This window comes from Elephas maximus, chromosome 3, assembly GCF_024166365.1.
Source record: "Elephas maximus indicus isolate mEleMax1 chromosome 3, mEleMax1 primary haplotype, whole genome shotgun sequence".
NCBI classification, from domain to species: domain Eukaryota; kingdom Metazoa; phylum Chordata; class Mammalia; order Proboscidea; family Elephantidae; genus Elephas; species Elephas maximus.
The window spans coordinates 35,581,979-35,602,452 of NC_064821.1; the positions used below are offsets into that span (position 1 = coordinate 35,581,979).

At 47.5% G+C, this 20,474-nt stretch overlaps 2 protein-coding genes across 10 annotated transcripts in view; both read right to left on the reverse strand.

Annotated features, from left to right (window-relative positions):
* Positions 1 to 15,095, reverse strand: part of AKAP8L (A-kinase anchoring protein 8 like) — a 30,508-nt gene extending 15,413 nt beyond the window's left edge. The window contains exons 1-4 of the mRNA XM_049877223.1: positions 14,977 to 15,095; positions 6,341 to 6,415; positions 854 to 886; positions 380 to 620 (exon numbers count right to left, since the gene is read on the reverse strand). Of these exons, the coding sequence (XP_049733180.1) occupies positions 380 to 620; positions 854 to 886; positions 6,341 to 6,415; positions 14,977 to 14,989 (362 nt within the window). The 5' untranslated portion in view covers positions 14,990 to 15,095. The remainder of the gene's footprint in view (positions 1 to 379; positions 621 to 853; positions 887 to 6,340; positions 6,416 to 14,976) is intronic.
* Positions 15,096 to 17,119: 2,024 nt separating this feature from the next.
* WIZ (WIZ zinc finger) overlaps positions 17,120 to 20,474 on the reverse strand; it is a 29,693-nt gene continuing 26,338 nt past the window's right edge. For all 9 annotated transcript variants that reach the window (XM_049877231.1, XM_049877229.1, XM_049877226.1 and 6 more), the window contains one exon: positions 17,120 to 20,417. In XM_049877231.1, coding sequence (XP_049733188.1) covers positions 20,258 to 20,417 — 160 coding nt within the window. In that variant the 3' untranslated portion in view covers positions 17,120 to 20,257. The remainder of the gene's footprint in view (positions 20,418 to 20,474) is intronic.

The following is a 20,474-nucleotide window of genomic DNA, read 5'->3' on the forward strand; positions in this document are numbered from 1 at the left end:
CCTAGACACCACAGAGGATGCAAGGTCTTGAGAGCACTCCTGATGCTGCCCCACTCGCCTGTGGGGAAAGCTGGCCCAAGAGCATGAGACCCACCAAAGTTTGCCCGGGGGGGGATCCTCAGGCCCCAGTCAGCCCAGCCTGGGCTCCTTCCCGCCCCGGCAAAGAAGGGCACCCACCCCCTGTTGGCAGTGGTCAATGCCCACCAAGAAGAGACAGGTCGGGGGAGTGGAGGGGAGTACAGCAGGGTGCAGTGGAGGGAAGGGGGCGGCAGCATCGAGCTGGGAGGAGGAGGAAGCTCGCTCAGAGAGGAAGGCACAGTGGGAGGGAGGGGGACACAACCCCTGCAGGGCCTTGAGCCCAGTCAGGAGCTCCACTCACCTTTCTGCTCCTGAGCTGTACATGCCTCCTTGCATCATGTCTGCCTCCATATGTGACACCATGTCTAAGCGCTGGTTAATTTTGGATAGAACGGAATCGGCACTGGTGCTACCTGCGGCACTAGGGTTTGCATTTGCGTCAGAGCTAGGCATTTCCCATGAGTTTGAAGTGGCCATACCGTACCCATAGTTGCTGGTGTTCTCCTGGCCATAGCCGTAGCCATAACCATAGTTCTCGTAGCCTGCAACAGGGAGACAGACAGACAAAGGGACAGAGACATGGACATCTGTCACAGAGACAAGTTGGGGATACTGGCCCCCCATGTCTGGGTGAGCCCTACCCATTCCAATGAGGAGCTGCTGCAAGGGGGCTGCCAGGCCCAGGGACACCCTGGGACACCCCCCTCACCTTGGCCAAGCTGGGTAAAAAGTAGCAGAGAAAAGGAAGAGGAGAGAGCATGGGAATGACACTTGCCTCTGTTTGCCCCAGAGTTCCAAGTTCCATATCCTGCAAAAATGAAAAGGGTGGTTACATTTACAATTGACAGTCTAATTCAGGCACAGACTAGGATGCCCATTCCCAGTCCCTGGCTGGCCTCAGGAGATGGAACCTCCCCAACTTAGAAACTCTGAACTCGAGACATCACGTCTGACCCAGGCCACTGGCTGCCCTGGAAGCGCCTGGTCCACAGCACATAACCTTAAATGGATCTGACTCTCTTCTGCTATTCAAACAGCTTTCCGTTCCCCAACACTCGAAGACAATGGATTTGGCTCCTACATTCCTCCCTTAAAGGACTAGAATTAGAAGATAACCCCTCCCCAGCTAAGCACTCACGGGGAGAAGAGCACGATTCTGTGCGGTACAAGCAGTTTAGTACAGAACCCACATGAATTCTGAAATCCAAATCAGCCACGTGAGCCATGGGGAGCAGGGAAAGAAGCCCTTTAGCCCCCTAAATGCCCACCTTGGCAGAAAGGGGCCAAGGCCCTGGGTTGTGGGCATGGACTATGCTGGAACAAATGAGCAAAGGCCAGAAGTATCTCTCAGATGGAGAAGTGTTGTCAAGAGAACAGTGTGGATTGCAAAGTAAATATGCTCTGGGTTTTCCCACTGCACATGCTAAAAAGGCACCCCTTCAGGAACATAAAGCCACGGTGGACTGACAATGCAAAGCCCACTGGGAGCACGAAGCCAACCAGCACAGCTCCTCCTCAGAGGAGTTCCTGAGGACAGTGTCCCATTCCCTATGTCTCATCTGTGAGCAGAGTTGGCTTCCTGTCTGCAGAGCCTCTGCCTGTGGATACAGGGCATGCTTGGATGACACAGGGCAGGGGACACAAGCTCAGTGAAGCAGTGAGCGTGATCAATAGCAGGCTCAAGACCAAAGGACAGCAAGAACGCAGAAAAAGAGAGATGTACATGGGACTCCCCATGGTCTAGCCCACACCAGAACAGGAAGGCATCAGAGAACAGCCCAGGAGCTTCTGATGATCACTATGCCCAGCGGACACACAGGTACAAGAGCTCACAAAATAAAACTCCTCTCAGGGTGGGAAGTCAAAGCAGAGGCCTCCTGGTCCTTCAAGTCTTCAGCAACCTCCTCCTCTGCACACACCGAGCAGAGGCAACAGACCTAGGCCTGCTTGGCCTGGAGCACTGCCTGTTGAAGGGGACGCCAATACCAAGGGCAGCACCGACAGCCAGGAGCTAGAAATCCTGCAGGACTAAAGGGAGAAAGAGTGCCTGATGGGCAAAAGGAACAAAAAGGGAACAATGCAGTCAGCCCCAGGAGTTGACAAGAGCCTGGCCACGTGGCTGTCTGCACCGGGGGCAGTGGACAGGACATGAGCCATTCAAGAGAAGACAGGCCTGAGAGGATAGAATTCAATCACCTGGGCTCCAGCCACAGACAGTTGGCCATAATTGGGGCGGGGGGGTGGGGGTGGGGCAAGGAAGGGAGCAGGAGTGGGCATTAAGTCTGTAAATGAGGACTTTACATTTTAAGGACAGGCAGATGGCCTCACATAATGGGGCCGCTGCCAGCTGTCAGCACCCGAGTCCTGGGAGCCGGCACTGTGTATTCCTGGCTTTATCCAGTGCAACCCAGACTCCCCAATGGGCTCCCCGGAGGGTTCCTTCAAGAGGAAGAAGTCTTTCCCCAGGCTGTGGCATCTGGAGAGTCAGAAGCATCTGAACTCATACTTATCTCCAGAGGAGGAGACCATGCGGGGATTTTAAGGACATAATTAAAAAAGAAAAGGAAGATGAAATAGGGGAAGGGGGAAGAAAAGGAAGGAACAAGTGAGGGACGGAAAAGGAGAAAGGAAAAAAGAAACGGAGCTGTCACTGTAAGCAACACTTAGACCAAAAATAGAAAACAACCTAAATGTCCAATTTTAAAGTAATGACTCATCTGATTATACTGTACCTGCTCAGTGAGATCACAGATGCATTCAAAAAAGAATTTATTAAGCCTGACGTAGCACAAGAAAATGATTCTAACACTAGCCAAAATGGAGCAAGATAAACAATTCTAGTCACCGATAAACTACCTAAAATAGGTATGTTGACAAAGATGAAATATTAAAATGATAGGCTTTTGGTCAACTCCTCTGTTGTTCAAAATGTTATTTAAATATTATATCATTCAAATAAAACTGTTTCAATTCTTTGGCATGATTGTCTACATAGAAAATCTCAAAAACATCTACAAAAGAACTACTAGTAAGTGACTTTAGCACAGTTATTTGTTGCAAAAGCCAATTGTGAGGTGCAGAAAGCAATTTGTCCTTTGATCTTGGTTCCTAAGAGCCAGACCACACCTGAGGCTAAGGAGGTGGGGGGCTAATCAGACCAAGAGGGGCCTCATGTTCACTAAACTTCAGAAGGCATGATATAACCTATCATGGCCACGAGGTGAGGCTGTTAAGAACCTGGAACCCTAAGGCTCAGATGGTGTTTTAGCTATCAAGTGCTGCTATGACAGAAATACCACAAATGGACAGCTTTAACAAACAAATTTATTTTCTCACAGTTTAGAAGGCGAGATGTCTGAATTCAGGGCACTGGGACTAGGGGAAGGCTTTCTCTGTCAGCTCTGGAGGAAGGTCCTTGTCTATTCTGATCTTCTGCTTCTGGGCGATCTTCATGTGGCTTGGCATTTCTCTTCACCACTCTGCCCCCAGCTTCTAGCTTGCTTTCAATCTCCTTTATATCTCAAGATATACCCTACATTTATCCTGTCTCATTAACGTAAGAAATACAACCCATTCCCAAATAGGATTATAACCACAGGCACAGAGGTTAGGATTTACAATACATATTTTTGGCGGACACAGTTCAGTCCATAACAGATGGGCTTCCTGGTTGGCAAGAACATCTGCTCTTGGGAGGTTACTCATATCCCTTGGGACATGGAAGTGCCACAACGAAGTATGGTATACTCTCCCTGAGATTCTGTACATCATTCCAGTGAATTATTGAACCCAAAGGGACAGTGAGAGCCAGCAGGGGCTGGCGTCTGCCTGTTCAGCAATCTGAGGGACTGTGTCTAACTCGTGAGCTCTGACATACCTCCGGGTGGCTAGGATCACAGAGAATGTGCCATGTGGGAGACTGGTGATGAGGATGGAGAAGTGGGAAGGGAGGACTGGCTCCATCTCTACCATGTGGAGACTGGATTCATTCTGATCCATATCCACATTTGGCAACGAAGATTGGATTTACCCACTTTGCCCCTTACTTAGTGCAATCAATACATAAAAATTAAATTTCTATACATTAGCAATTGGAAACTGAAATTTTTAAAAGTACCATTTACACTAGCACTAAATACATGAAATACTTCAGTATAAATGCAACAAAAAACAGGCAATATCTCCTTTGAAAATTATACAATGCTGATGAAAGGAATGAAGTCCTAAGTAAATGGAGAGACATACTATGTTCATGGATTAGAAGACTCAATATTGTTAAGATACCAATTCCCTCAAACTAATCTATAAATTCAATGTGATGCTAATCACATTCTCAGCAGGAATGGACAAACTGGTTCTAAAATTTATATGGAAAAGCAAGGGAACCAGAATACCTAAAACAATTTTGAAAAAGAACAAAACTAGGTGACTCCCATGATTGGATTTTCAGGCTTACTATAAAGCTAGAGTAATCACAACACTGTGGTACTGAAGAAAGTTCAGACATACGGATCAACAGAGCAGAATCAGAGTCCAGAAATAGGCCCACATGTATATGGGTCAGATAATTGTTGACAAAGGCACAAAGGCAACTCAACAGAGAAAGGACAGTCTTTTCAACAAATGGTGCTAGAACAACTGCATATCCATATGCAAAAACAAAACTGAACCTCAACCTATGCTGCTCACCTTACACAAAAATTAACTCAAAATGGATCAAAAATACAAAACACCTAAAAGATAACTTACAAGAAAATCTTTGTGACTTTGGGTGAGGCGTACATTTTTTATATACAACACCAACATCATGCTCTGTTACAGAAACGACCGATAAGTTGGCCTTCACCAAAATTAAGAATGTCTGTCCTTTGAAAAATACCAATAATATAAAAAAAAGACAAGCCACAGTGGGGGAAGAAATATTTGCAAATCACACATCTGACAAAATATCCAGAATATATGAACCAGAGGGAAAATACTTCAAAAAAGACAAGCAATTTGGGACTATGTTCAATTAAAAAGGGGGAGGAAGAGGAGGGCAGGACAGGGCGTGGCAAGTTTCTCTTCATTTATGAACTACCCAACCCCTCCTTACTCTGGGCTCAGGGTCAGTAATAAATACCCACATGCCTAAATTCCACGACATCTGAAGTCCCCCTACCCTGGAACTAGGGCTGCTAGTACTCTAAGAGGCTTGCTTACTACAGCTACTTATTCAGTGACTCCTGAGGGCATTTCAGCTGGGCAGGCTCAGTCCTTCCCTAGACTTTGTAGAAAAACAAATTCTTCATCTCAGTAACTAAGACGTAATTCTCAGTAGATCCAGAGAGGTCTCCTTCTGAACAGATACCAGGTGCCCTAGGCCCCAGAAAGACCAGCTAAAGGCTGATGCAGCACACCAGCTGGGCAGGGTCTGTGAGTCCTACGGGTGGTTACTTCTGAATTATACAATTAAGTGTCTAGTCACGCTTGAGAAATCAATTGGAAATGTTCACTCAGTCCTGTGTGAGAGAAGCATACTGGATTCTGAGCCGGTGGGTCAGGTCTCTAGGCCCTCTGACTTTCACAGGCACAGCCTCTAGAGTACAGAGGTCAGATGCACTACCCTGGGGCTAAGTTAACAGCTTGCTTTAGGGTCAGAGCTCAGACCAGCCATTTGGACTTGATGTGCAGCTCTTCTTCCCAGCCCCTCAGGGGGATTTTCTGAAACCAGACATTTTGTCAAAAGCCACACATACTAACCCAAGGTTGAGAAGGGAGAGTGTTGACATGTCGTGGGGTTGTTAACCAATGTCGTAAAATAATAAGTGTACTAACGGTTCAATGAGAAACGTTTATTCTGAAAGCCTTCATCTAAAGTACAACAAAAAAATTTTAAAAAACCACACATACTTCTACACAACATTAAAGGGTCAAAGGAATCAATCACGTCCAATCCCAAGAACTCTGCTTACTCAGCAACCCAGACATTTTCCTGTAACTGCCCCAAGGGGAAGCACTGGCTGTGCTAATAGCCCACCACTGCAAGATGAGGCACACTTAGAAGCTGGCAAAATGGAGAGGAAAAGAGAGAGTGGAGGGAGGAAGCGGGCTGTCTCACTAAGGGGAGAGCAATTGGGAGTATGTAGCAAGGTGTATGTAAGTTTTTGTGTGAGAGAATGACGTGATTTGTAAACTTTCACTTAGAGCATGATAAAAATAATAATAATAATTAAAAAAAGATGAGGCACACCACCCATGATTCCCGCCAGAGCCCACTTACCGTAATCACAGGTGGGCTGAGCGCTGGTGTCTGAGTATGTCGACTGCAAAGTGGTTTCAGATCCCTGGACAAATCCTAAATATATGAACAGAGCAGTTAATTCCCCAAACAGCTACATGGACATTACCGCAGACCACCTGTCCCCACTGTGGACTGGCTGGCAGGCCTTCCCCTCTGTGGAAAGCCATCAAAAACTAGACTTTTAACACTGAAATTAATAAAAACTGTGCCGTGCAGGTGAGTCTGACTCAAGGAAACCCCATGTGCTTCAGAGTAGAGCTGTGTTCCATAGGGGTTTCTTGGCTATAATCTTTATGGAAAGAGATCACCAGGCCTTTCTTCATGGCTCTACTGGTGGGTTCAAACCACCAACAATTAATTACCCCTCCAAAATATATTAACCAACAAAAACACAGGCTAGGCTTAACTTGCTATACCAACCAACCAAACCAAACCCATTGCCATCATCAAGTCGATTCTGATTCATGGTGACCACTGAGCAGAACGGTGCTTCATAGGGTTTTCTTGTCTGTAAAATTACGGAAAGAGTTCACCAGGCCTTTCTTCTACAGCATCACTGGGTGGATTTGAACCAACATCTAGGTTAGTAGTTGATCACAAACAACTTGCACCACCTAGGGACCTTCCTGCTACACAGAGACTACAAATTTTTTAAACACTGTAAGCTAGTCATCTATTTTGATAAATAAGTATCCAAATTATCATTCCATTAACTGAGGCAGATCTATCAAATCGCTGAGAGGTGAGCCAATTCTCGTTCAAACAAGGATGGAGGTTATTGTTGAAATTGTCTCATTAAGGCAAATAACAGCCTTTCCCTGCCCCAAATCCAAAATAGAAATTGCTTTATTTTTCAGCGTTTTCTCATTAAAAAAAAAAAAAAAAAAAAGCCTGTACTACATTACCTCTTAGAATTATTTGGGGTTAGCATATTTATAAGGAAAAATCTGTATTATACTTAATATAATATCATTTTCTATTTTCTCAACTTTCAAATTATTTCTCAGTTTAAAAGGATTTGTTACCAAGGAAGAAAAGGAAATGTAAACTCAAACCTCTATGAGATGAGAAACTGCTGCCGTTAAACCAAGCAATAGTGATTAAAAATACATTTTTTCAGATGACTTACCTTCAAGCACTGAAATTATGATGGATACCACAAGAGGCAATATTTGCATACCCCCATCAGAACCAACTCATGACCTCCTGAAAACTGAAGCCAGAGCCTCTAATAATGCATTTACAAATTCTTTCCTGTTGTTTTTAATTGCCCACACACATCAAGTGCCTTCCCCCTGGGTAACCATTCACCTTTTAAGACCAGGCAACAATGTTGCTGACAACGGCAGCCACAACTGAATATGTCCTGGTCCCTGGCAGGGTGTAGAAACTTTATAAGCATTATGTCACTTCGGCCCAGTGAGTGGGACAGGCCCACAATCCCTAAGTCTGGAACTCCAAAGTCCAACAAGGTCTGAAACAAAGCATTTCCCAAAAATGTAGTACCAAAACTCATTTTGTGGCAAGACTGACCTGTGAGGACATTAACAATCTTTTATTTATCCCATTTGGTGCAGAAATACCCAGACCCCAGTGCCGTCGAGGGTGCAGAAATAATGAGTCTAATTACAGGGTGCTGCTCCAGACTTCACTGGGGGGTGTTCTTAAGTGAAAATTCTGCAACACATCCAGTTCCAAGGGCTACAAACAAGGGGCTGGGGACCCACACTTGATAATTCCTTCAAATAGATGGGAACTGAGGCTGGGCACAGGCAAGAGAGAAAATGGAAAGTATACAAACAAATCCATCTCTTTTCCATCCTCCCTAATTAAAGAGGGCACATGAGAATGGATTCCCTGCAGAGCCCTGGACTTTGCTGAGATGCCCAAATTCTAAGCACTGATGATTAACAACTATCCACAAGAAATGCTAAAAGCATTCTTCTGAGAGTTCACCTGTGCAGGTCAGCCTCACAAGGTAAAAAAAAAGCAGGTCAGCCTCACAAGGTAAGAGGTACCTAATACCTGTCTTCTCCACTGTTTCCTCAACTAGCTTTGGGAAACCTATTTGTTCAACAATAGGGCCACCAGCAAAATGACCCCAGGATTCGAGTAAGCTGGTTTTTAAGTACTACAGCTGCAACTGGGAGCCCCCTACAGCCTGGAAGGAGCATATCCCGGGATGCAGTAAGCAAAAGATTCGGGTCTATCAGGAAGTCTGGTTAACTAGATGCAAGCAAGTCAACCCCGACTCATGGTGTCCCATGTGTGTCAGAACAGAACTGTGCTCCACATGGTTTTCAGGGACTGGTTTTTCTGAAGTAAATAGCCAGGCCTTTCCTCTGCAGTGCCTCTGGGTGAACTTGAACCTCCAGTCCTTTAGTTAGCAGTCAAGCAAATTCACAGTTTGTACCACCCAGGCCCTGATTCGTCCCTGGAAAAAGGAAAAGACCACACATCAAACCTTCAGAGCCCAGTGGCCAGCTCTGCCTAATCCCGTGCTTCCCATGTTAACGTTCTGCTCCGTGATACCATCTCTAGGGCAGCCAGTTCTGGCTCCCAATACAAATTAACTGGCGTCTAGCTCATGAATCATTCTCTTCTCGTTCAGCTCTGTGTGCTTATAAAGTTCTAGCCCTAACAACAAAAAGACAAATAACCCAATTAAAAAAGGAGCAAAGGATATGAACAGACACTTCACTAAAGAAGACATTCAGGTGGCGAACAGATACATGAGGAAATGCTCACAGTCATTAGCCAATAGAGAAATGCAAATCAAAACTACAATGAGATTCCACCTCACTCCAACAAGGCTGGCATTAATCCAAAAAACACAAAATAATAAGTGTTGGAGAGGTTATGGAGAGACTGGAACACTTATATGCTGCTGGCAGGAGTGTAAAATGGTACAACCACTTTGGAAATTGATTTGGCGCTTCCTTAAAAAAGCTAGAAATAGAACTACCATATGATCCAGCAATCCCACTCCTTGGAAGATAGCCTGGAGAAATATGAGCCTTTACACGAACAGATATATGCACACCCATGTTCACTGCAGCGCTGCTTACAACAGCAAAAAAGAGGGAAGCAACCAAGGTGCCCATCAACGGATGAATGGATAAATAAATTATGGTATATTCACACAATGGAATACTACGCATAGATAAAAAACAATGAGGAATCCATGACACATTTCATAACATGCAGGAATCTGGAAGGCATTATGCTGAGTGAAATTAGTCAGTTTCAAAAGGACAAATATTGTATGAGACTACTATTATAAGAACTCAAGAAATAGTTTAAACAGAGAAGAAAATATTCTTTGATGGTTACGAGTATGGAAGGGGGAAGGGAGAGCTGTATTCACTAGTTAGATAGCAAACAAGAACTATTTTAGGTGAAGACAAAGACAACACACAATACAGGAGAGGTCAGCACAACTGGAGTACACCAAAAGCAAAGAAGTTTCCTGAATAAACCGAATGTTTCAAAGGCCAGTGTAGCAGGGGCAGGGGTTTGGGGACCATGGTTTCAGGGGACATCTAGGTCAACTGGCATAATAAAATCTATTAAGAAAACATTCTGCATCCCACTTTGGACAGTTGCATCTGGGGTCTTTAACGCTAGCGAGTGGCCATCTAAGATGCATCAATTGGTCTCAACCTACCTGGAGCAAAGGAGAATGAAGAATACCAAAGACACAAGGTGATTATGAGCCTAAGAGACAGAAAGGGCCACATGAACCAGAGACTACATCAGCCTGAGACCAGAAGAACTAGATGGTGCCAGGCTACAACCAATGACTGCCCTGGCAGGGAACACAACACAGAATCCCTGAGGGAGCAGGAGAGCAGTGGGATGCAGACCTCAAATTCTCCTAAAAAGACCAGACTTAATGGTCTGTATGGGACTAGAAGGACCCAGGAGGTCATGGTCCCCAGACCTTCTGTTTGCCCAAGACAGGAATTATTCCCAAAGCCAACTCTTCAGACAGGGATTGGACCAGACTATAGGACAGAAATTGATACTGGTGAGGAGTGGGCTTCTTGGATCAAATAGATACATGAGACAATGTGGGCAGCTCCTGTCTGGAGGGGAGGTGAGAAGGCAAAGGGGAACAGAAGCTGGCTGAATGGACAGAGAAATAGAGGGTAGAGGGAAGGAGTATGCTGTCTCATTAGGGGGAGAGCAACTAGGAGCGTATTGCAAGGTGTATATAAATTTTTGTATGAGAAACTGACTTGATTCGTAAACTTTCACTTAAAACACAATAAAAAAAAAAAGTTCGGGCCCTATAAAGTAGAAACGTCAGACCATGGATTTAGGATTACACAGCACAGCCCCTCCCTTTGGCCAGCCTCACATCTTTTTAGCTCAAAGATACACCATATTCCTTTTTTTTAAATAAAAGGAATTTTTTGAAGGACGGTTCTAATATCGGAGCCGAGAGTAGGGTGGAAACCAGCCTCCAAGATGGGCTCCAGCAATACTTGCCTCTAACATTACATGGTCCCTCCCAAACTAAAAGGGCTGGCCACACAAGCAGAAAGATACAGTAGGAATGCCTGTGTGGCTTCTGAGGCTTCTGCCCTGCTCTCTTGGATCACTCAGGCTGGAGAAAGCCAGCCACCATGCTGTGAGGACACTCCAGCAGCCCCATGGATGATGAGCAGTCCATGTGATGAGGAACAAACAGCCAGCGATGACTTGCCAGCCACTGAATGAGCCACCTGCGATTGGCCCTCCAGCCCCAGTCAAGCCCTCAAATAAATCCATGTCGACTGACATCCTCAATGCAACTTCATTAGACCCCAAGTCAGAACCCAGCTAAACCACTCTCACATTCCCTACCCACAGAAACCATGTGAGACGATAAACACTTATTGATGCTTTAAACGACTAGATTTTGGGGTGATTTATTAGACAGTAACTGGTAAATAATACATCAAGCCATCTTTTTGCCATCAATGTGCATTTTTGTATTTAAGTGTTCCTCTAAGAAGACTCAGCATTTCAGACCTTTGTTTGAAGGCCTGATTGTGGATTTTTCCATTGCCCCCATTTTCTCCTCATTGATAGAGATGGATCCTCCTTTCCCAAGTGCAAAGTGTAGACTCACCTAGCAGGAAGTAATCTGGCCTTTGTTCACGGTTCCTTCTAATATACCAACACCTGCGGATAATGTATGGGGGCTGACCAGAACAAGAGGGACCACCTGGGGACCAATGCATGAGGTAATCTATCATAGCCATTCAGTAAGTCTGATAAGAGACCTGAGCCTTAAGGCTCAGAGAAGCTTCCTGGTTGGTGACCATGCACAGGAGAGGGCAGTGCATACCACTTTGGGACATGGAAGTTCTGTCCTATGACCCCCTCCCAGAATGCACAGTGTCTCTTCATTTGCATCCTTTTTAGTTGTCATCAATCTGTAGCCATAATTTGGTGTACCCTCTGTGAGTCATTCCAGCAGATTAACGAATCCACAGGGGCAATGAGATCCAGCAAAGACTGGCATCTGCCTGTTTGACAATCAGAGATCTTCTAACATGTGAGCTCTGACCTACCTCTGGGTTGCTAGGGTTCAAGAAGTGAGAAATGCTGCAAGGGAAGCTGGTCTGAAAGACAGTGTCTAACTTATGAGTTCTGACCCAGCTCCAGGTGGCTAGGGTCAGAAAAAGTGTGTCACATGAGCAGCTGGCAATGAGGATGGAAGAGTAGGAAGGTGAGGACTGGATCCATTTCTAAGCTTTGGGAATTGAATTCATGCTGGCCCTTACTAAGCAGTTAGCAGTGAAGGTGGGATGTACCCACTGTGCCCCTTGCTTAGTGCACCAAACATAAACAAAGTAACTGAGTTCAAAAAGCAAGAGTTAACACAAAGATAAATTTGAATCATCGTCTATGCTTAATAATGGTAACATTTGCCTCAGGGCCGCCAAAAGTTATCCTTAAAGGCAAATATTGTCTGGAACATGACTTTAAAATGCCTTTGACTTTTGTAGTCTGCTTCTTAAAAGGGAAAGACATTATAAAGCTACCATGGCTTTTAGTTTGCCAAAATCAAGGAAAAACTAATCATTTTTTCCTTAGTACTCTGTCCTATGGGGTCACTACGAGTCGGAATGGACTCAACGGCAATGGGTTTTTGGTTTTAGTACCCAAGTGCCCACCCAAAGCTAGAATTACAGCCTATGAGATGTGGAGATGAAATTCAGGCTTGGTCATTAGTGGCAATAAGACCTCAGTCAGAAATTGCTGGCCCTCTATAGCCAAGATCCCTCTCCTATAAAAATAAGTAGCTACTCCACAGCACCTAACCACTCATCTTGGGTTTCTTCAGCAATCCTGCCCGTAAAAACCACAGAACTGGCTTCCGTTCTCAGGAAAACTTGGTCAAGAGAATTATAAGCGACAAGAAATGCTCGACTCTACTGGCATTGCCATGGGAAGCTGTCCTATGTAGTGCTGGACATTTAGTAGCATTCCTGGCTATCCCCGGGTGGTACAAACAGTTAAGTGCTCAGCTACTAACTGAAAGATTGGCGGTTCAAATCTACCCAGAAGAAAAACCTGGCGACCTACTTCTGTAGCATCAGCCATTGAAAACATTATGGAATACAGATCTACTCTGACACACAAGGGGTCACCCTGGGTCAGAGTAAACTTGATAGCAACTAGTTTTTTTTTTTTTTTTTCTTCTTCTGGCCCCTACCCACTAGATGCCAGTAGAGTATCCACCCCCAGTGGTGACACTCAAAAATGTATCCAGACATTGCAAAATGTCCCCAGGGGCAGTAGCACCCCTGGTTGAGAACTACTGGACTAGGGGACGGTTGCTAGAAAAATTAGGGATCTTGCCAAACTCCTGATCTGGGAGCCACAGCGGAAGGACTGGCACTGCCTTTTTGCCCAACCAGTTGCTATGGAGTCAACCCCTGTTCATAGCGACCCCATGTGTGTCAGAGTATAACTGTCTCCACAGAGCTCTCAACGGCTGGTGTTTTGGAAGCAGACCACCAGGACTTTCTTCTGAGGAACCTCTAGGTGGACTCAAACCATCAGCCTTTCTGCCTAGGTCAGCATGAAGCAGCCTGCAGTGGCGCTCTGGAGGCCCGGGCCCCTTCTCAGCTCTGCTCTTGCTGAGTAGAATGCAGGTTACCCAGCAACCACGCACACTCAAGCTTTTGACACCCCCATCTACGGCTCCTGGGTAAGAAGCTGCATCTGTCGCTGCCAAGGCACACTCAAGAGGCCTCTGGGCATCACCTAGAGTTTTGCAATCACTCAAGCATATCCTGTGGCCCCCTGCAGAGAGTCTCACCCACCCCCTTCTTTGTTCCAATGCCACTGGTTCCTTGGCTGAGCATCAAACACGCCGAGCACACTTCTGCCCGTGCTTCTCCACCAACAGCTCCCTGGGCCAGACAGTCTCATGCCCCCTCTCCACATATCACCTCTCCACAAATGTCTCTAGCCTTCCCATGGACTGTCCTCCCCCAGATGAATAGTTTCGCCTACTGAGATCTGCCCCTCGCCTATCAGCTGCTGGGTAGATTTTTGTCCACATTCTCAGTGCCTATGTGACACCAATAGATTTCCAAGTGATGGAAATGAGTAAACAATCGACTATTAGCCAAAAGGCTGGCTGCTCAAGTCCACCCAGAGGCACATCAGAAGAAAGTCCTGGCGATCTGTTTCTGAAAAATTAGCCATTAAAAACCCCATGAAGCAGTTCTACTCTGTACACGTGAATGAGGTCACCACGTGTCAGGGTACACTCAACAACTGTTTTTTGTTCTTTGGAACAACCTGAGTGGCCCAAACGGTTAAGCCCTTCTCTAACTAACCAAAAATGTTGGTGGTTCAAACCTACCCAGAGGCGCCTTGAAAGAAAGGCCTGGTAATCTGCTTCTGAAAGGTCACACATCCACTGAAAAGCCTATGGAGCAATTCTATTGAAACACATGGGGTCGCCATAAGTCGGCATCTACTCGAAAGCAACGAGTATTAAGCACAAACACAGCAAATTTAACAGATGCTGAATATATCGTTGTGGCAGCCAACCCTTCCTCCCCCACAAGGCTTTGGCCCGGCCCGAGGGCTCCGTCCCAGCTCAAACCTTTCAGGTATTCATTTTTTCCTCCAGGGCCTGGCACCTCTCCCAGCCCCTAAACACGCAATGGGGGGTGGGGGGGCGGTGCGCTGAGGCATTTTGCGGGGATACAACGCGGAGGAGAGCCCGACAATGGCGACAGCGGACGGGACTGCTCACTGGTTTTAAGGCCCGAGGCCTGAGAAGCGGCGACCTAAGGCGCCGAGGCGGCTGGGGCTGGTGGGAGAGGAACCTCAGGAGCCGAGGACCGGGGGCCCCCGGACATGACTGCAGGAGCCGTGGCCTCAGGCGGCCAGTGCCCGGGACGCGAGGCTGGGAGCACAGAGAACCAAGGGGCCGAGGCGTACCGGGCGCGACCTGAGGCGACGGACTCGCGGCGCCATTTTGTGGCCGCAGAACGGACAGTGACCTGGCCGGGGAAGCACGGGAGAACCCGGCGTGGCCCCGCCACATTCCCCTGCCGCTCCCATCTGGGGCCCGGCGCCGCCCCGCAGGGATGTACCTGTGTAGCTCATGGCGCCGGCGAACACTACGCCCGGCTCCTCGACAGCTGCTCCGCGAGCCCGACGCCGCGATAGTGGCCACAGTCCCCCGAGCCCCTTTTACCCACAGCCGAGCCCCGCCTCCGGACCGCATTGGTGTGCGCCTGCTTCGGACTTCACATCTATTGGAGAATCGCCCTGTCTATCTCGGAGTGTCGTCCTGCCAGGGGCTGAAGATGAGGCCAATCCAGAGAGCCCCGCCCTACTCCCGCCCCTCCGTCGTTCTACCCCTGCGGTGATTGGTCTAGATGGGGTGGCAGGGGTAGAGGTAGGTTCCTGTGGGGCTCGACGGGGGCGAAGCTGTTGGCTACGGAAAGGCCGAAGGCCCAAGCTTGGCCGAGCAGGACGCGCGATTGTGCCCTAGAGGCCCGCCAGAGGGAGCCGGGGTTCCCGTGCAGGAACAGCTCAGGTCCCTTGCTCTGCCACCCATTAAAAAAAAAAAAAAAACCGTTGCCAGTGAGTCAATTATGACTCATAGCGACCGTATATGATGTGCAAACCTGGGTATCTGAACTTCAGCTCAGGAATGAACATGGTGAAGCCGTGCAGGAATGGGAAAAATTACGACTAAGCGCCAGCCACGGCGCTGGATCCACGATCAAACGTTAAATGTGATCATGTATAAAGAAATCAGTTCACGTTGTACAACATGATTAATGTAATTGATGTCACTAAATCGTACACTTGAAAAACGGCAATAAAATCAGTACAAGGCCTGGTGCATCAAATGTTGCATTTTGTAATTAATCTTTACTTATTTGTATAGTTACACAGTATATATAGAGTCCCTGGGGGGCACAAACAGCGCTTAAGCTCCACTACTGATCTAAAGGGGCCCTGGTGGGGCAATGGTTAAGAACCCGGCTGCTAACCAAAAAGTGGGTAGTTCGAATTCAGACCCACCAGCTGCTCCTAGGAAGCCATATGGGGCAGTTCTACTCTGTCCTATAGGGTCGCTCTGAGTTGGAATCGACTCCAAGGCAATGAGCTTGGTTTGTTTTGGTTTACTAGCCGAAAGATTGATTGTTCAAACTCACCCAGAGGCACCTCAGAAGACAGGACTGGCGATCTGCTTCTGAAAGGTCACGGCCTTGGAAATTCTATGGAGTAGTTCTACTCCGCACACGTGGGGTCGCCATACACACATGGGGTCACCACGAGTCGGAATCGGCTCAAGGGCAACTACAACCACTATAACATAGTACACATGCATATTATATGTAATAAACATTAATTGTATTGTTCATCATCTCATCTACTCCCTCCAAACCCTCCAGGAGCTATTTTTATTCCCCATTTAAAAGATAAGAAAACTGGATCTTAGAATTCATGCCTTGCTCAAGGCCCTTGATACTTGACTGTTAAAGGTGGAACTTTGCCTCTAAAGCCCTCATGGTTCACTCTGGACTTTAGTGATTCTGCAATAGTGCAGCCAGGTGCCTGCCTTGTCCTCAACACTCTCTCTGAAAGTGTTGAAACCACTGCCAGGGACATCTAATAATTTCTAAGAGTCAATTTGACAGACAAGAAGGCAAACACGTAGTGTGTGTGTGTGTGTTTGTGAAAATGCATCCAGCTGTAGAGTTAGGACCTGTATGCTTTTTGCTGTGCTTCACTTAAAACGTTTTTTTTTTTTTTTTTTTAAAGTGTCCTGTTGCCGACCTACTTTTTGAAGTTAAGGATTGTCATCAATTTTTTAGGTGTAATAAAAAATCAGTTACTGTCATCTCTGACTCACGGCAGCCCCATGTGTGTCAGAGTATAAATGTGCTCCACAGTGTTTCCAATGGCTGACTTTTCAGAAGGCTTTTCTTCTGAGGAACCCGCTGGGTGGCCTTGAACATTCAACCTTTCTGTTAGCAGCTGAGTTTGCTCGCTGTCTGCACCACCCAGGGACTTTTAACTGTAATAATGGCATTGTTTTGGAATCCATATACCTTAAAGAAACATACTGAAACACTCACATTAGCAAATTAATTGATCTGGTGGTCAGGATGTGCTCCACCATAATTCAGGGGGGAAAGGAGGGGACAGAGAAGGGGAACAGGGTTGGGGAGGGAGGGGATATAGCTGAAGAGATTGGTCATGAGTTGAAAATCGATGAGTAGATGCAGATTTATTTTACTGTTCTCGCTACTTTTGTATGACTGGAATTCTCCATGATAAAATCTTTTTAAAAAAGCAACTCCCCATACACCAATGTTCATCGCAGCACTTTTCACAACAGCCAAAAGGTGGAAACAACCCAAATGTCCATCGACAGTTAAATGGATTAACACAATGCGGTGTACACACACAATGGAATATTACTCAGCCATACAGAAGTCCTGATGCACGCCACAACATAGATGATGAGCCTTGAAAACATCATGCTAAATCAGTTGCAAAAGGAAAAATACTGTGTGATCTCACTTACATAAAAAATATATAGAAACCGAAGATTATTATTGGTTACCAGGGGAAGGGACAAAGGGAGAATTTTTGCTTAGGGGACATTGGGTTTATGTTCATGGTGGTGGAGTGATTTGGAAAAGCATAGCAAGAACACTGGCACAACTTGCAGAATGCAATCAGTATAACACGTAGAAATGGTCGAGATGGCATGTTTTGTAATATTTTGACAAAAAAAAAAAATCCTCCCCTCAAATTGGGGCTTAGGCAGACAGGACTTGCGGCCATGTGGGGCAAGGTTTTGATGCGTTAAGTGAGAAACCACAGAAGCAGCACACAACACTCTGACTGACGTGTACTCCAGCTTTGGGGTTCCCCTCCGTGTCACCCCTAAGGGATGCTTACCTGGTCTCCAAAACTAAGGCTTAGAGCACCTCTCCTGGGTCCTAGAGCGTCACTCACAGCACTGGCTGCCCCGGCCCTCATTTCACCCCATCTGTTATTGATTTAACACCCACGGCCCTCATAGACCATTGAGAGAGAGAATAGTATTGCTTAAGCAGAGAAGGGATGTGTTCAGAAATGTTTTAGGAAAAGATCCCTCTATGGCAAGGACTGTATTCAGCTCTTTCGAATAAAAAAATCCAGTAGAGTCAGGCAGGACACAAACAGGTAACACTGCAGTCAGCCATCTCCAGGGGATTGGTGGATCAATGGTAGACTCCTCACCTTCCACGCAGGAGACCCGGGTTGGATTCCTGACCAATGCACCTCATACGCAGCCACCAAGCATCCATCAGTGGAGGCTTGCGTGTTGCTATGATACTGAACAGATTTCAGCAGAGCTTCCTAAGACAGACTAGGAATAAAGGCCTGGCAATCAACTTTAGGAAATCAGCCATTGAAAACCCTGTGGATCACCATGATCCAAACTGCAACCCATCATGGAAGTGCTGCAGGACCAGGCAGTGCTTCATTTCTTTGTGCATGGGGTTCCCAGGAGTCATGGGTGACTTGAAGGTAGCCAACAACAGACATCTCCAATAGCTGACTGTAGGAGGGATTGTTGTTGGTTGATGTGGAGTCAATTCTGACTCACGGTGAGTCCAAATGTTACAGAGAACTGCTCCATAGGGTTTTCTTGGCTGTAATCTTAGTGGTAACAGATCTCCAGGCATTTCTTCCGTGGCACTGATTGGTGGGTTTGAACCAACCTTTAGGTTTCGAGTTCAGCACAAACCATCGGCAACATCCAGGGACTTAGCGACAGTGGTGAGGTTAAAAACAGCATGTGATCAACAAGGAGCAGCTAACGAGGTCTCTTGAAATCTCAGAAATGTTCAACAAACATCTGCAGCACAAGCATGTAAATAACATCGCAAGGGAGTCAGTGCTCCCCTTTCTTTCCCTCATGTCACCAGGGCTCAGGATGCATGTATCTTCAGAGAAGTCACCTGTCTCCAGGTCAGGTCCTTCCTGCTGGCCCCCCATGGAATGCTTCTGGCTGCTTCCTGCTCCTCCCTCCCTCCATAGGCCCCCACTCCCTTGCTGGACAGCTCCTGCCCTTAGAAAGCCCTCCCAGCCTCAGTTGCTTCCCAGCCCTGGCTCCCTGCACAGACCAGCCTCCTGGAGCCCTGGGTAGCATCTCCTCTGCTCACATGAGTCACCCCCCAGCCAGCCAGAGACTCCCACTACCCAGGGTGTTGAGGGCTGCCAGCTGGGCAACTCGGCTCGTCCCCAACTGGGCCTGGTTGGCTTGGTGGTCAGTAGGAAGCCCAGGCCAATCCCAGCCCTGGCTGGCAGCCAAAGCCAGCCTGTCCACCCAAGAGAAACACGCACGCTGGCTGCCTGCCCCGGTGTGTTTCCAGAAGAGAAATTTAATCTAATTTACAGACTTCTAGGTACATCGATAACCAAAAGGTTGCCACTGGAAAAAGTTAAAAGGTCAATCAGCCTTCCCGGTATTTACCTGGCCCAGGATTGCAAATTAAAAAGATCGACGTTCCTTATTCTCTACACAAAACGCATTTTTAAAAAAGTGAAGGGTCTAGGGAGCTATACATAGAAAGCAACAGTGAAAAGGTGGGAAGGGGGCAGGTTGGGAGTGGGGGGAGAAGAGTCCCACCCCCCCCGGACCCCCAAGGCTCTGGGGGGCCTAGACACGGCAGGACATAGCTGTCAGCTCTGAGCTCTGAGCTCTTCCCAGCTGGGAAGGCCCCTCAGGGAGGGGGGTGGCCAATGAGGGTTTCCGTGGCATCGTGGGCTCAGTGGGGGCCTCCCGGGCCCCAGGGGGCCCAGCAGAGGGAGCATGGCTTCCCCTGAGCAAGCACCATGGCGTGACGGGGCTGCTCGACGCAGGAAGTGGGGGGCTGGGGCAGATCCCGGGCCTCGCAAGGTGCGTGTGTGTGCATGCACGCACGTGTGTTTGCATGTGTGTGCATGTGAGAGGATAGTCACGGGGCGAGCGGGAACCAGAACAAGGGTCTTTGGGGTCTTTGCAAATGGTCATAGGTGGCAGACATAGCCTTGCCTGGCTGCTGGGCACAGGGGAACACTGCCCCCCTGTGACCAGGTCAGCTGCCACCAAGACCCAGGTGCTGCCCCTGCCCGATCAGGTGGGTATGGGCTGCAGGAAGATACCCTGTGGCCCCAGAGTCCTCGGGCTGGGGGATGGGCAGCTAGCTGGCTCCCGGCACCCCAGCTGTAGTGTGCCCGGCCCCCAGGGGGCACCGGTTTGAGGTTTTGGCTTGCTCCTTTGGAAACGGAAAAGAGGAAAGAGGGGAGGACGAGGACACAGAGAAGGAAAAGGAGATAGAGGTGGCATGAGAGGGAGTCTGGAATGCTTCTGTGTTAGGGCGCCTCTGCTGCCGCTGTCTGTGCCTGCGGGGCCTGGGGCTCCTCGGGCGGGGGGTCTGCTTTGGAGAAATTCATCTCCAGGATATGCCGCTGTAAGTGCCGCACCCACTCCTCCTGGATGGAGAGGGGCCCCTGGAATTCTACCTCACAAAACCTGCGGGAGAAAACAGAGAGGGAGGAGTGGTCATTGCTATCAGGAGAGGTGTAAGTG